Genomic DNA, 17420 nt, shown 5'->3' with positions numbered 1-17420 from the left:
TGCAGCTTGAGACTGATAGACGGAAGGTCAAGGAATACCTAATCACTTTGAACGAGTTCAAATCTCCAGGGCCCGATGAACTGCATCTTAGAGTATTAAAGGAACTGGCTGAAGAATTCTCAGAACCACTGTCTTATTACCTTTGTAAAATCGTAGAGGATGGGTGAAATGCTGGATGACTGGAGGACAACTAATGTTGTCCCTATCTTCAAAAAGGGCAAAAAGGAGGAACCTGGGAACTACAGACAGGTCAGCCTGACATCGATCCCTGGGAAAATTCTGGAGCAAATTACAAAGCGGTCAGTCTGTAAGCACCTTGAAAACAATGCAGTAATTACTAGGAGCCAACATGGATTTATCAAGAACAAATCCTGCCAGACTAATCTCATTGTTTAATTGGGTGACCTCCCTGGTAGACTGTGGGAATGCTGTGGATAAAATATATCTTGACTTCAGCAATGCTTTTGACAACGTGGCCCATGATATTCTGATTAGCGGACTTCCGGGAAGGGTGACTTAGCCTGTGCCTGCTTTTGAGACGGGCTCCTGCCTCAAAAGAAGCTTATTCAGATATATCAGTCAGTTTTTTCTTTTTTTTTTGACTGATTAAATTTCTCCCGGGTAGGGAGAAACGAAGAGATTAACCTCAAAGCCTATTTTTGTTGGGACGACCAGATCTCATTAATTTATGGGACGAGGTCCAGCCGACGAAGGTGGGACGGATTTTCAACAGCAAGCTCTATCTGTTAAAGCGAACGTTCATCTTATCTTCTAAGAGAGAACGCACTAACAGGCAAGCACCCTTCTTTCTATATTTTTCTTTTACTTGACTTAAATTGTTGCTGTTTAAAAGAGATTTGCCAGATTGATCGGTTTTTGACATCTCACTGGGGAGCCGTAACTTCTCTCTGCTACGCACTAATTAATAGCTTATCTCTGTTTTTGTTGCAAAAAGCTGTCCTGGATTTGCATTCTAAAGATACACACAGAAGAGGGATTTCTATTCCAGATTTTTATTTTGAAAAATATTATACTGTTTTGAGACTACTCTCTTTTTGGTCTATTTTATTTTGACGAATCTGTTTCTTGACGATTGCCATTAATTGCTTCGATCCTGGGAACTGCATTTTGTTTACTTAACTATTGGAGAGATAAGGCTGTCTGCTCTGTTTATACTGTGATGTCACCAAGTTTGGAGTATTAACCCAATTGTTGCTGAAATAAGAAGTGGTTTTCCTATATTTTTCTTTTAAAATGGCAATTAAGAAAGTGGCTGAGAATCTGGAAATAACTATGTTTCAGAGAATAATGAATGAGATTGAGATAACGAAAATTGAATTGAGTAAAATGAAGCAGGAGATTAAAGATATAAGGGTCCCTGTGAGAGAGGTGACCCTGGAAGGGGTCCCTGTGAGAGAGGAGACCCCGGAGATTGGAATAGGGGTCCCTGTGAGAGAGGAGACCCTGGAGACTGGAATAGGGGTCCCTGTGAGAGAGGAGATCCCGGAGATTGGAACAAACGTGGAACAGGAACAAGATTTGGAGTCTATGGACTTTAGAAATAAAATCTATTGTTTGGAACTCAATGTTATCTCTGAAGAAATTAATGAAGATTCTAGAGATAAAGTTATCAATGGCATGGATTATCTTCTGGACTGGAATGATGTGATGGAGCCCAATATAGAGAAAATCTATGGAATTAACTGCAGCCATGTGACAATGGAAAAACTTTTAAGAGATGACCCAGTGTATTTTGAAAAAAAGAACAGAGATATGATTTTACAGCAGTATTTCAGCAACTTATTCAGAATGGATGGCAAGAAAATATTTGGGATAGAGGTAATTCCCATCAGACTCTTATTATATGACTATGGCTTTGACAGCAAGATTATTATGGAATACTGATAATGGAAGATTGGATATTGAAATTACTGGACTTAACAAGACTACTGAAGATGGAAGATGGAAAATGGAACTAATAGAGATAATAGAACAATGGCTACTGAAATTACTGAACCTAACAGATTCTGATGTGATGGATTAATTGAAAGGTTTATTTTGACTATGGTTATGACAATAAGATTATCATAATTAGTAATGAGATGGATTAATCGATATGCTTATCTGGAAAAAAAAAATTGATAGATATATTTCTTAAAGAATTGAAACCTCTCTTTGACTTTTTGTGGAAAGAATAAAGTAATGTTTATGAGATTTGATGATTAAGTAAGATAACTACAGGAGGAAAGTGATTTTATAATATGACTTAAGAGACAGGATTGCTATATATTATAGACTTATAACTGATTTGATCTTTGACAAATGGGAAGTCAATATTTTACTCTTTATTTTTTATTTTTTTTTTTTCTTCTTTTCTTTTTTTCTTTTTGTTTAACTATTTTTGATTTTGTTTTTTGTCTTTGAATGTTTTATGATTTTGTCTTGTATGTTTTATGAAAATCTGAATAAAAATTATTGAAAAAAAAAAAAGATATTCTGATTAGCAAGCTAGCTAAATGTGGGCTGGATGGAACAGCTATCAGGTGGATCCACTGTTGGCTACAGAATCGTACTCAAAGAGTGTTTATCAATGGTTCCTTCTCAAAGTGGGGGGAGGTAACAAGCAGGGTACTGCAGGGCTCCGTCCTGGGCCCAGTGCTCTTCAACATTTTTATTAATGACTGGGATGAGGAGGTGCAAGGAATGCTTATCAAATTTGCAGATGATACAGAATTGGGAGGGATAACTAATATCTTGGAAGACAGAAACAAAATTCAAAGGAATTTTCAAAGGAGCATTGGGCTGAAAACAACAGAATGAAATATAACAGGGATCAAGCGCAAAGTTCTGCACCTAAGAAAAAGAAACCAAATGCAGAGTTATAAAATGAGGGATACTTGGCTCAGCAATACTATATGCAAGAAGGATCTTGGAATTGTCATTGATCACAAGCTGAATATAAGCCAACAGTGTGATGTGGCTGCAAAAAAGGCAAATGCTATCTTAGGCTGCATTAACAGAAGTATAGTTTCCAAATCGCATAATTTGGATATTGCATATTGGTTCCCACTATTCGGCACTGGTTAGGCTTCATCCTGAGTACTGCATCCAGTTCTGGACACCATACTTTAAGAAGGATTCAAACAAACTGGAATGGGTTCAGAGTAGGGCAACAAGGATGATCAGTGGACTTGAAACAAAGCCCTCTGAGGAGAGACTGAAAGAACTGGGCATGTTTAGCCTTGAGAAGAGAAGATTGAGGGGAGATATGGTAGCACTCTCCAAGTACTTGAAAGGTTGCCACACAAAGGAGGGCAGGAGGATCTCTTCTCGATCGTCCCAGAGTGCAGGACACAGACAAATGGGCTCAAGTTACAGAAAGTCAGATTTCAACTGAATATCAAGAAAAACTTCCTAACTGTTAGAGCTGTACGACAATGGAACCAATTACCCATTATTGTTTTTATTGTATCATATTTTACCATGTATTTTATCGTGCTTTATTGTACGCCACCTAGAGTGGCCATTGTCCAGACAGGCGGCCTATAAATTAAAGTTTATTATTATTATTACCTAGGGAGGTGGTGCCTCTCCAACACTGGAGGCATTCAAGAGGCAGATGGACAGCCACCTGTTGGGGATGCTTTAATTTGGATTCCTGCATTGAACGGGGTGGTTGGACTCAGTGGCTTTATAGGCCCCTTCCAACTCTATGATTCTATGACCTGTGTGTCTGCTCAGTCTGCTAACTGTGGATAAGCAAGTTCAAGGACACTGCTGCCCCTTCTTATAGATCTTTATCTTTAAACAGGACTTGTACTCTATAGCCCTTCAAACAGAAGGAAGGCACGTTATTGATAAGAGGAATGCCACATGCTACTCTGCTGATGAAGTAAAGGTAACAGATTAGTGACTGTGAAAAGCATGTTGGCTGTGAGAAGTTTACTAACACTGGCCAGAAAGTCAACAAGCCGGGGGAGATTAGTACAAGAACTTACTAAAGTCATTTTTGTTCTTTTTTTACTTACTGTTTGCACAATCAACCTTGGCCCTAATACTCCTTTAAGTAACAAAAGTTCATTAAAGTTCCTATCTCTGATCTACTACAATTTCAGCTCAGGAAAGGTTATCATTGGGAATGGAAGAGATTGCTCTACATGGCTCTGAAATGATATGAGCTTGTCAAATTTCATTCAGCAAAGAGGAACTTTGCTGCTGAGTACATGAAAGATTTAAAAATTCAGCTATTAAAAAAGATTCTAAGCTACTATCTAAATCCTAACCTGAGCTCCGCAGACTCCCAATTCCAACCTGATAGCATCTTTTTTATACACAAGGTCTATCAAAAGTATTTAACCAGGCACTAAAGGTAGCTAGAGGTGAAAAAGACAACGGACCTTTACATAAAATGGAATTGTTTTATTCAATATATTATACTGTTTGGATTGAACCTGGGTTTGGCATCATTTTTTCAAAAACTCTAGAGAAGAGATTAGGAGAATGAGAACTCAAGAACAGCACATAGGATGCAAAGGAAATGAGATCTGAATGCGTGAAAGTGGGAGCAGTAGTCACATTTGTGCTGATGAAGGGTTAGCAAACTTCAGCAGGGAGGACATGTACAATTTGCAAAATATATCTAAAGGGTTGTGTTTGTACGGAACAGCAATCCATATTATATTCCACCATTTCATTGTTTTGTTTTACTATGTTTTCATAGTAAATATATGTAAAAGTATTGAAGAAGGGAGAAATAAGAGCAGCATTAATTAGAAAACATTAAGAGCAACATTTTTTCACTTAGGGACTAAAATCTTTGCATTCCGTAATAAGTGGATGGATTTATTCCTCCATCCCCTAAACTGTTACATTCTATTCTGCCAAGGTAACAGATTACTAGCCATTTAGCTGAGTACAATAGTTTATCAAAGAAAAGTCTGAACTTAACCTGCCCAGGATATAAGGTTAGAGTTAACAAGACCCCATTTAGATAAGAGAGAATATTGGGTAGAAAGGGACATGCAAAATACTTCAAACCACATAAAAATTCCTCTATCATTAGCAGTCTTATCTCGCCCACCAGGGCACTGGCTGCTGCAAACCCCTTCTGATGAAGAGAAAACACAGAGAGTTCAAACAGAGCAGGGTGCTGACACAAGATACAGAGAAAGCTATCCAGTGAAAGGATGCGACAGCTCCTGTATGGTTTTGTTTATCTTAAAACTCTTGCCACTGGAAAGGCAGGTATTTTTGAAGAAAAGCAAATAAACTCAAGGTCTAATCAGACATGATATGACTCTAAAAAATATACAGAAATGAATAGTAGAAAAAATAGTCTTGGCTAATAGCCGACAGAATACACAATAATGCCCAATTCCAAATGCACATGCACTTTATTACACAGGGTGTGATATGAATTGTTAGCTCTATAGACAAAATATACATACACTCCCAATGGCAACATGGTAATAAAAGGCAGAGGTGTACAAATACAGAAATATAAAATGCAAACGTAAAATGCACAACAAATCTGAAATTCTATGCCAAATATGCCAAAAGCGTTTTGACTTGATTCAAGTCTTCATCAGTGGCATCTATTTGAAGAGCTTCTCTTTGTGCATGGATTCAGGTTATCAATGCTTAATATATATATAAAAGATATATGAAAATGCTTTTTATTAACCTAAAAATGTACAAATTCATACTAAAAATATAATAAAAATTAAAAATCAGGCTTACCATATAATCTATGTTGCTGCTGCAGATATCTGCTGCAGATAGGAAAATAACTTTACAATTCTTCGGTAAAGCAGCATGATATAAGCCTCTGTAAGCATAACCACTAAGGGTTATATTCCAATTCAGGCAAGAATATAAAACAGAATTTATCTCAATTATCCATGAAAAATACACTCACCCAATTGTAATAACTTCTAACTTTTATATTCACTCTTATACAGCATGCATATGCTTCCTGTTCTAAGTCTAAGCTCAAAAATAAGCTGGTTAATATGTTTTTTATATAATGACTCACCATCTAGTATAAGGATGATGCAATGTTGAGTTGTTCAGGGCTGATGCAACACTAAGACCCCTGTAAATGGGCTTCATTCTGTCAGTACTTAACATATTTAGTACAACAAACTAAATTTACAGACCTTGGCATGTAATGTAATGTATAAAGAATCATGAATCATTTAAGCAAAGCCAAAAAGTCTCACAGACAATAGCTAAGAAAAACCAATAAAGAAATCTATGAACAGAAAAATACTACATAATAGGCATCCAATCTAGTTCTTCATTTAACCCATTTGACACTAAAGTGTATAACTTGTATATCCGAAATATTTCCCTCTTTCATATCTGTTTACACAATTCTTTACCCGAAGTTTTTTTTTTTTCTACACACCAAAATAGAAGAGATTTCTCATCATGTTTAAATTCCAGAAAGTGTTTTACTAATGGGGCATGTACTTTCTTAGTTCTAATAAAACTTTTGTGTTCACAAATGCATATTTTGATTTTCCTTGTGGTCATACCCACATACAAAAGTGGGCATGGACACTGCACAATATATGTAATCCCTTTAGTATTGCACATAAATAAATCTTTGATGTGAAATAACCTCTGGTCTCTAGGATTGGTAAATGATTTGACATCATTTACCAGACATGACTCCTTTCGGACAGCTATTCTGGAAGGTTAGGTTAGCAGATCACTTCAAGGATAGGTTGGATTCACCATTAGAGAAGGCTGAATTCAAGCCAAGGTCCACATTTCAACAAGCCTTTTAGGTTGAGACCTATCCCAGTCTGCATCTGTATTAGAATTGCTTAATATGTTTTTTAATAATGTTTTTAACCCTTTTTAAAAGTTTTTTTAAAAAACGTTTTTAACGCTGTTGTGTTTTAATGTATTTTAAGATTTGTTTTTAGCGCTTTGTTTGCCGCCCTGGGCTCCTGCTGGGAGGAAGGGTGGGATATAAATTAAATAATAAAAAATATAAAAATAAATAAATTTAATCCTCCATCCAACAATCCATGCATTACGGTTTTCCAAGATAAAGTTATTAAAGATGTTGCTAAGATTGAGCAACAACCAGTGCATGTTTGGCACAATTTGTCTATAGAGCTAACAATTCATATCATACCATGTACCAAAGTGCATGTGCATTTGAAACTGGGCATTATTGTGTATTCTGTCTGGTATTCGCCAAGACTATTTTTTCTACTATTCATTTCTATATATTTTTTAGAATCATATCATGTCTGATTAGACCTTGACTTTATTTGCTTTTCTTTATTTGGTCTTTGGTCAAGGATTATTTTTTCCACGTCTGGTATTTCTGAACAACCAGACCATACACAATTATATGTTTAGAGTTTTATTATAAAAAATGATGTAGCATGTTAGCTTTTGGGTAGCCTATGCCATTGATGTGCCTAATCTGATTGGATTCATTTTATTGGCTGCTGATTGGCAGGGGTTTGTGCTTTTTAAACATTGTTTTATTATTGTACGTTGTATTTTAATTGTTCTCCACTTTGAGAACTACTATCATACATCCTTTTTTTAAAAAAAATGCACACACACAAACATGGAAAAGTGGGAACTGTGAGCAAAGTCCCTTCTCAAAAGTTCAGCTTAATCATGAACATTCCAGGAGGCTTTAGGCAAACCACCATCATCCTCAGACTTCTCCCCGCAGTCTACAATATGGGGTTAATAATACAGACCTATTTGAAATGTGGTGTTGGAGGAGAGCTTTGTGCATACCATGGACTGAGAAAAAGACAAATAATTGGGTATCAGAACAAATTAAACCAGAACTGTCACTAGAAGCTAAAATGATGAAACTGAGGTTATCATACTTTGGACACATAATGAGAAGACAGGATTCACTAGAAAAGACAATAATGCTGGGAAAAACAGAAGGGAGTAGAAAAAGAGGAAGGCCAAACAAGAGATGGATTGATTTGATAAAGGAAGCCACAGACCTGAGCTTACAAGATCTGAACAGGGTGGTTCATGACAGATGCTATTGGAGGTCACTGATTCATAGGGTCGCCATAAGTCGTAGTCAACTTGAAGGTACATAACAACAACAAAAAACAGACCTACCTCAAAAGTGTTGATACAAGAGTTCTTTAAGCACTGGAAAAGTTCTGTAAAAATACTTTTATTTTTATTATTGCACAGTAAAAAACAGATGGTGCTTCTTAAGCGGGCACAATTGCTCTACAACACTCTTTCCATTTTGCATTTGGGATGCTACTTCCTCCCCTACCTTTAGGAATATCATGTTCAAGTGAATCCAGGAAGTCAATTGCTGGGTCCAAGTCAGCTTTCTCCAGAAGAGTTTTGTTCTTCAAATTTACAGGCTCAGTGAAATGGAAATAGGAGCTTAACTTTTTAGCCTCTGTCAAAGACAAACCTGTTGAATAAAGAGTGAAAAATACTAGCCCTGCCTGATAATCTCTTTTTTTAAAAAAACATTGCCACCTTTCAGTTTACTATAAGCTCACTATCTAATAGATTTATGAGGAATCTATGTACTGATGACACTAAATGAGCTCACACAAGTGGACAGAGACCTCCTGAAACAGGTGATCTTGCAGTATTGTGGGAAATCATATGCAATTACCTTTCTGCACCCCAATATGAACTGGCAGTTGGTCAAGGGAAATATCTTGGTAGCTGCTGCAATCTAACTGAGCCCTGAAATCAAATGAAGCATTCTTCAAACTAGCACCATAACCAAAAGCACTGCAGTATCAGGAGATAAGAGTCCAAAAGTAACTCCATAATCACAGCCATTCCTATAAAACAGCCACATGTGGTAAAACACATGTATCCCTTTTCTAAGTTTGTGCAAGTGCAGAAAATATGAATATCCAGCTAGGTCTGCGTTGTCTGATGTACAAGACTTCTCTTACATCTACCATAGTTAAGGTACTCTACATGAGGTCCAAGATGGTACAAGAGGTAGATACAAAGATATGAAAATTAAAGGCTGCTCAGTGCAGCACTGTAACCACACAAGCATGGTAGCAGTTCCTAGCGTAGCCACCAAGACTCAAGCAAGAGAATGAGTGGGAGGAATGTGCTGAAAGATGTTTTTTCCTACTTTAGTGCTCTTGTTGCCCCCACATGAAACAAAGAACAGCTGTAATTGTATTTTCCCTTCTTTCCCCTCTGCTCCCGATAGCAGCAGAGGCATGATCACTCTTTGGTTTAAAGACACAGATATTCCCTATGACTAACATGGACTTACCTTCAAAGTTCCTATTTTCATGCACAGGTCCAAGTGGCGACTTTACATATGCACCCCGTGGAACGATACCCACTGCTTTATCTATCTGATCGATTGTAGCTACAAGACGGAGCTCTTCCTTGATCAAGACCTTTAGAAAAATGCAAATATTAAGACAAAGGCTGGGAAGCTCAGTATGTGTGTCTTCCAAAAAGCTTTTTTGGTTGTTTCTAGTGGTAATCTTTATTAGGGTTACTGTAGAATAAGAATAATAACAAAAGCAACAATAAACAATAATTCCCTGTCAAAAAGATTTTGCTAAACCTTTTAACTTAGTGTTTTGACTGCACCAAGTTAGGTCCAGTGGGTGAAAAAGGCTCCAAGGACCAGAGAAGTTAAATTGATAAGAAAAGTTTGTAGGAGCTTCCAGATCAAATTTCTTTTAAAAGTTCCTAAAATTAAATTCCTACACTATTAAAAATAACAAAACAACACAAAAATGTTAAGATAATGCAATAGCGAAAAACGAAATGGCAACAAAACTTTTCACAAATGTGGAGGAGAGAGATTCTTCTGCCATAATTATGTTATACTGCTCTTCATTCCAGGAAAAGCCTATCTCTCTTCAAGAAGTCAATTCCCATTTCTCCCTTAGATCCCTAACTGTATACCCACGTCTTCCTAATCGTATTTCCTTAATTACCATGTTATGTGCTTACTTTTCCAAACCCCCATTTCTCCTCATTTATCAAATCCTGCCTCCTGTCTTCAATACTGTTCTTTCGTGTTACTTAAATTATAAACCCAACAGGAAAAGACCATACCACTTCTTGTATGCCCAGTACCTAGTACACTCTTCTCACTAAGTAACAATTTCCCAACTCTATTGAACAACAGCCAACACCCATTTCTGAAAACTCAGTAAACTTAAATAATTAGCTATGGAAGAAAACTCAGAACCAATTCCCTTCTTATGATTTCTGTAAGCGTACTAACAGCCTTTGTATGCAATTTCATCCCACTCAATTAGATCAAAATCTCTGAAATCCCAGATTTCAGCTCATGGAATTATCACAGTGAAGCAAACAAAAAATATGGACAACGATATGAATAAAATCTACAAATATAAGTAATCAGAAAACACTTGTGGACATTATCCCACATTTAGAAATCACAAACTTTCAGCTACAGCAAGCTAAAAACAGAGAATGGACAGAAGATATTCAAAGCAGTTTGTCTGTGAGGCAAACGAAACCTGTCTGGAAAACTACTTGGGAACCCATATACGGTACTCTGAGAAATTTGGAGGAAGGGCAAGATACACATATAACAAGTGAATGAATTCATGAAGGAAAAAAATAAAAAGAGAGGAAAATCAGAACAAATGTTTTACTTCAAAAAAGCACAAGTGCAAACTGTGAACAAATGTCTTGCAAGCATTAGGTGACGAGATCTCAGGGGTGCCACAATGTACTTACTCCACCTTCCTCTTCATATGGCCTTTCACCTTCGTCTTTCTTCTCAAAGTGTTCATATTCATAGGATGGGTCCCCTTGGAAACGTCCCTTTAGTACTGAGGTCATTGTAATGATTTCCTCACTAGGAGGTGGCAGAAGGCTCCAGTCCACACAGTTCAAGCTGCCATCCACACAAATGCAATTAAAGGCCAAAGCATATTTTTATTCAGGAAAAAACATAATGTATTCAGGCATTATGAGGTCTACTGAAGATCTCATGGAAACAAGCAAGACAGAGACAATCTGACAGAGACAATCCACAAGTTACACGCAGATATGAAAACCAACTACTCCCTCATGACACCACAACGTGTAGAAGGGGGGGGCATTTGATGTGGCTTGGATTAAAGAGAGGATGGGATCTGCTGTGTCCTTCTAAATCTGAAAGCCAAACTAAAGGGAAAGTACAGACCCACATGAAGAATCAGGTTTGAATTCCTACAAAGCTAGGATGCTATTTAAAGCAGGGACAGGCAAGAAGGGTAAGATGAGTCTCTCCCTTCGCATGCCCCTCACCAAGAGCACTTTTTTAAAACAACAGCTTCCTCATGTTGAGGTTCCATGGCCAAATGTAGCCCCTGCCAATAGAGAAATGGCTTCAAAAATAGTTGTATGTAGAAAAGCATGAGCAAGGAAGAGCTGGTACAGCATAGTAGCTAAGGCTGCAATCCCATACCAATTTACCTGGGAGCAAGTCCCATTGAACTCAGTGAGACTTGCTTCTGAATAGGGATGTACTGTTAACAGACTGAGCTATGAATCAAGAAGTCCCTGGTTCACATTTCGCCTATGCCATGAACTCACCAGATAGCCTTAGGCAAGCCACGCTTGCAGCCTCCATCCCCCTATCTGCAATATGGGGAAGAATAATGCTGGCATATCTTACAACCGGGTAATGCCTGTGAAGTGCTTTGAGCACTCAAAAGTGCCCGACAAGTGTTAAGTTTTATTTAGAGTTTAGCTTACCCTTTCTGCCCATGTTGCTCTTTAAACTCAATCTCACTGTCTCATGCACACATAAGGACATAGGAAGCTGCTTTGTACTGAGTCAGACCATTGGTCCATCTAGCTCAGTACTGTCTACAATGACTGACCATGGCTCTCCAAGGTTGCTCTCCCAGAGGCTTCTTCCACCCACCCCTCCCTGGAGATGCCAGGGACTGAACTTGGGACCTTCTGCATGCAAGGCAGCTCTACCACTTGGAGCTATGGCCCTCCCCCACATTTTTATAAGGAATCAGGAGGATATTGTGTCTGGAGGCCACTGTTGCCTCTTCTTGCAACTTGAACTGTTGCATTAACTTTAACTCAGATTGAATTAACTGATTAAAAAACATTTTGACTGACTAAAAAAAGTGACCCTGATTAACCAAGGCTTTAAATTAGGATTTGTTTTAATACAAGTAGTTATACATATTGCAGATGAAAGCACCATCATAAAAGTGGCACAACTTCCTGCGTAAGGGAGAAGGGAAAAATCTCCTCTGGTGTAACATATGTGCATCATCAAAAAAAAATTGCTGATTTTCTTTAGATCTGTTGTTTCTCTCATATGTAAATGCATCCAGATTTAACTGACTAATAATATCAGATTGTTTTAGTTGGATGACAGCCTTTTCTTTTGCCATTTGCCCATAGCCCCTTGGTACATCTGGGGCTCCTAATTACATTGGTTACTGCTGATTCTTTCACCTAGGGGTATCAGATTTTTCTTTTCTAACACAGTTCCTGTACTGCTCCACTGTCAGACATTCAACAGGTTAACCTTTTCCCGCCAGTTCATCACCATGCTAGAAATATGGTAGCCAGGTGCAAGAGAACAGCACCTTGAACAGGGAATGTCAGCAGGTAAAGCTGCACTTCCTGAAATTCCCTAGCTTTCTCTGGCTTGCCTGGCTGAAAGAGGCCTGGCTTCTTTCTTTCTTTCTTTTTTTCAGTGTGGCTACTGGAAACAGTTGTTATGTGCCTTCAAGTCGATTATGACTTATGGTGACCTTATGAATCAGCGACCTCCAACAGCATCTGTCATGAACCACCCTATTCAGATCTTGTAAGTTCAGGTCTGTGGCTTCCGTTATGGAATCAATCCATCTCTTGTTTGGCCTTCCTCTTTTTTTATCCCCTTTTGTTTTTCCCAGCATTATGGCCTTTTCTAGTGAATCCTGTCTTCTCATTATAAGTATGATAAACAGTACACCTGTGTAACTTCTATCTGTCAGGCAGCTATTAAAGGCACGGGAGTCCTGGCAAGGGTTTTTTTTTTTTAAAAAGCAGGATAACCTGCGGGTGCCAGATCTCCCCCCTCCTCGCTATATCATCTGCCCTATTTCAGCATAGACAAGGAGAAATCTTTTACAAATCCAGATGCCCACCTGTAGAGGCGGCTCCTGGACCCAGCCCTGTCCGGCCCCACGCCCTCGGCAATGTAGTAGACTCCACGGATGCCTTGGATGCGGCCCCATAGGCGGACTTGCTCGAAGCGGTAGTCCCGGCGCACTAACAGAAGCGACGTCCGTAAAGCCGCTCGCCTCTCCGGGCTCAGGCACACGCCGCTGCTAGCCACGAGGTCCAATGCGTAAGGCAGCGTCTCGGCATCCATGGCAGCCGGGCTAGGAGCACAGAACGAATAGGCCCTGCCGGGAGCGTCTCGTTACCAGGCGACCGTCTCCAAGGTGCGGAGTTGCTTTTCCTTCTCGCGATGGACGTGAAGTCAAAGGTCAACCTTCGTTCCTTCTCTGCATTCTAACGCAGTTTCCAATCTCTCGTGAACGGAAATTCCCCCTCCACTGCTCCCCTCGCTCACAGTCGGCCAAAACTCTTTAATAGTCCACAAATCCATTGCCATGGAAACGGGGCTTGATATGAAATCTGCAGCTGGAGTTGTTGCTGCCCTTCCCCTTTTCCCTGGCTGAACGTTCTACCCTTTAACAGCAGCGCAGCTGACAAATAGGTTTAGATTTTCTGACCTAGGCATGGCGATGCAGTGCTGCCAAAACGCTTTACCCTGTTATTGTCTGCTTAAAGATCACGACACTATCCAGGGCACCAAGAATAACGTGTGAAAAAACACAGGCCTATGCACACTTGCTTGAGAGGAAGCCCTGTTGAACACAGGAAACCTCTGAATAAATATGCATTTGAGCAGACCATATTTAGACGTGGGAGTTTGGCAAGGGTTCCAGTGTGTGTGAACAAACAGATCAGGTTTCTTCACTTTGAGAAACAATTGAAAAGTATGAGGTTGTGCATGAGGGGGGTTAATGTATGAGTAATGGATTGTTTCACTTTTGGAACACTGACAATCCACCTATTGAATACAAAAAAAATCAAAATACTGAATTTGAAAGGAAAAAATTGTGGTATGACTGCACTGTATGCTGTCTGACTGCAAAATGTGATAATCTTTTGTTTAGGCTTTTGTTTAGTTTAACTGCTAAATGTTTGTTGTCTTAAAATGATAGATGTTTACTTAAATGAGTACTGACGGTTTGTTGCCACACAGTATAGCCTACTGGATTTGGGCAGGGGGGTGGGATTTGAAAAAAAAAGTTTTGGGTAGTTTTAAATAGAGCCAGAGAAAGAAGTCTGAAGCTAGTTAGAGAAAGCATGGACTGCAATTCATTATTGATGTTTTGTAGTTTCTAAACAAAAATAATCTGATAGGCAGAAAACTGTTTAATAATTTAATGGAAGTGGTTTAGAGAGATTCCCTTGAAAGTAACACATTTGTTTTGTAAAATCTGTTTTCATTTGTAGACATAAACATTGGAGTTAATAAAACAAAAAGTTTGCCATCCAAGAACAGGCATGATTTTGCCAAATATTTGAGTATCCTAATTTAAGAGGTATAATACCCACTGACTAGTGTTGAATCTGAATGTGAAATGTGGATGTAAGAAATGTGGGAGAACCCTATTGTTGAAATTATTTAAAATCTAATAAAAGGGCTGGATTTTGGGTTGAGAGGACCCTGGTCAAAGTGTCCTCTAGTGGTCTGTCAGTTAACCCTAGTGGGTTTACCTGGTTGTGGTGACAGCACTTGAAGCAGCACTGGGTAGGTGGGTCTAGTCTAGCCATCCCTTTAATTCCCCATAATGCCAGAGCAACACTTGTTCAGAAGCATTGTGAAAAATTAAAAGGTTAGATCCAGCCCAATGGCACTATCTGGTATGCTGGGCCAGGGCAAGAATATTAAGGGGGGGTAGGGCTGGCATCAGCTATGAGCCATTCCAGGGTGAGGTCCTGGCAGGTACCCAAGGATGCCAGGTGATTCTGCCAGCCCTATTCCTAACAGGCAGCAAGATCTATGTTCCCACATATCTTTGACCCAAGATCAAGTGATTTCTTTAAACAAAGTCCTTGGCAGTGTATCAAAGCAGTCTCCCCTTTAATTTAAACTCACTGTATAGTTCCAGCATGCTAACCCTTTCCAAGGGCAATATTGGTGTAGCCTTACAAGCTTCCATATACTATGTTTTAAAAAGATTTCTGCCAAAAACAACTTTAATTCTGCTTAATAGTCTTTGGTCTTTACCAATAATTTTTGGTTCTCTGACTTACAACCATGTTGCGTGGCTGTTTTTAGGAGATTCTAGTTGTCCTCTTGTCATAGGTGCCATAGCCATATAAAGTATGTCATGCAATGTGCAATTATAGTATGGGTATGGAGACAGCTTTATTTAGTAATGCTGTGGATTTGGCTGGCTTGATCATGGAATGAATAGTCAGGGCCACTGATAAAAGAATATTATTGTTCCTTTGATGGACTCTGTAATCATGGGGAATTCACCTGCAGCAGTAGAGGTCAGATGCACTCCATAGGGTATGGAGGGTATAAGAAACAGCATTTTTGGAGTATGAATGGACAAAGAGCTTTGGAGATGGCAACCAGAGCAGCTCTCTGGGAATCTAATGCAGATTTAGCACCTGTGCTTTCCGTTTATTTTTCTAGGATTATAATTGTCTCCATTATGCTCTGCTTGTGCATTTGTATATAACACAAATATTACAAAGATACCAAGGGTGCCTCCGGACTTCAGTATTTTGTGGGAGGGATTTAAGCTCATACAAATCCTCTTTCAAAAAACAATGGACTTTTAGCAATTTGGAAAGTGACTGGGAAATGTATTGAAAAGTGTTGAATGAAGGAATGACTAAGTGTAAGAAACACCCCCACAAGCAAATCAGGATGAATGCTCATTGTCTTATAACCATCCCGCAAACAGATCAAAATGAGTCTAACCACTGTGTAAGCTTTGTGCAAGCAAATCAGTATGAATACTGAATAAACAGGTCATCTGGAGGAGTCTAGTGCTGAGACTCAACTAAAGGAAATTAAAGCTGGTAGTGCTGCCTCTGGAACATATCACACCATATTAAGAGGGAAGTGGATAACAGCACCAAATGTTTTCTCCTATTTAGGGAAATCAATCCATTTTTAATATATGAATACAAAGGACATGGTTTCCTATGGCACCAGCCAAATGGGGACAGCTGGAATGGAATACACCAGTCTTTCATGCTCTGATTTCCAACAGACTGCCAAAAATGCATACATGTGGCTGCCAGATTTCCTTTATTTTAAAGAGATTGTTAATATTTTTATTAGCTTTACTATTCTGAATTCATTGAAAAGGCTTGTGGCCCTTCATTTCGGTGTAGCAAAGTTCTACAGAATCACATAGAACAGACACAGAGTCACAGAGCTGGAAGGGAACTTGAGGATCAGTGAAATGGAGGTGCTCAGAGAGTCATGAGTGGTACAGGGTTCATGCTGAAGTGTCTCCAAAAGACTGACCCCAGGAAAAGGCTCTGCAGAACACAGCCATACACTGCTTTCCCTGTACTCTCTGACTTGTCATAGAACCTTTTGTGTGTCAGCCTGAGGGTGCCAATTAGAATAAATTGTGACTTCAAATTTTATTACATGAACACCTCTTCAGTTTGAACTGGCCTAGGACACTATATGAGCAGGGTCAACTAATCAATATCAGGTGTTAATGAATCTTCCACTGTTGAGCACAAGCAGGATTCAAAGCAGATGTCAGACTTGAAAGCTCATTATTCCATAACTGATTTTATAAGCTACTCAGTCTCCACTTCCCATCTATTTTGGCTGAGCTTTCCCCCCCCCTTTTTTTTTTAAAGGAAATCTGTTGCTTAAGACAAATTCTTCTATGTTCGATAAAGCTCAGTGGGTAAGTGTTCTCTGCTAGTTTTGTCCTGACCCTCAATTACTAAACTCTGAAAGTAAGTGGCTGGCATTATTTAACAAGCGGAAGGTCAGAAGCACTGTCTTTCATCAAGGTCAAAGGTTACCATTACTGTTATTAAACAATATGAAAGTTATCCCTCCTATGGGATTGCTAGATCTTTCCCAGGCCAGGAACAGAAAACTAGTCTTAGAGAAAGTCTTACACCCTTTTTCTTGCTACCACAATGTTGATTTAGGGTTGTATTCAACTATGTCCTACTCAACGTAGACCCATTGAAATTAATGAACCTAAGTTAGTCATGTCTATTAACTTCAAGGGATGTACTCTGTGAGTAGGACTAGCGTTAAATACTACCCTTGGTCTTTGTGCTAACTTCGCTCTCATCTGTTTTTAAACTGACGTCTTTGGCTCTCAGTAGGCTGAGGAAGATATGAA

General features: G+C 38.9%; 1 protein-coding gene across 3 annotated transcripts in view; it reads right to left on the bottom strand.

The window, feature by feature from the left end:
* The window catches only part of RSPH9 (radial spoke head component 9), a 36554-nt gene extending 22789 nt beyond the window's left edge, over positions 1–13765 (bottom strand). The window contains exons 1-4 of one of the 3 annotated variants that reach the window (XM_061626415.1): positions 13143–13764; positions 10732–10891; positions 9275–9404; positions 8288–8419 (exon numbers count right to left, since the gene is read on the bottom strand). In XM_061626415.1, coding sequence (XP_061482399.1) covers positions 8288–8419; positions 9275–9404; positions 10732–10891; positions 13143–13369 — 649 coding nt within the window. In that variant the 5' untranslated portion in view covers positions 13370–13764. Of the gene's footprint in view, positions 1–8287; positions 8435–9274; positions 9405–10731; positions 10892–13142 lie in introns of all 3 variants that reach the window. The other 2 variants (XM_061626414.1, XM_061626416.1) reach the window with 2 other exon arrangements.
* Positions 13766–17420: the final 3655 nt, after the last annotated feature.

Source organism: Rhineura floridana, chromosome 4, assembly GCF_030035675.1.
Source record: "Rhineura floridana isolate rRhiFlo1 chromosome 4, rRhiFlo1.hap2, whole genome shotgun sequence".
NCBI classification, from domain to species: Eukaryota; Metazoa; Chordata; class Lepidosauria; order Squamata; family Rhineuridae; genus Rhineura; species Rhineura floridana.
The sequence above is the reverse complement of the archived record's forward strand: the minus strand, read 5'-3'. Positions and strand labels throughout refer to the sequence as shown.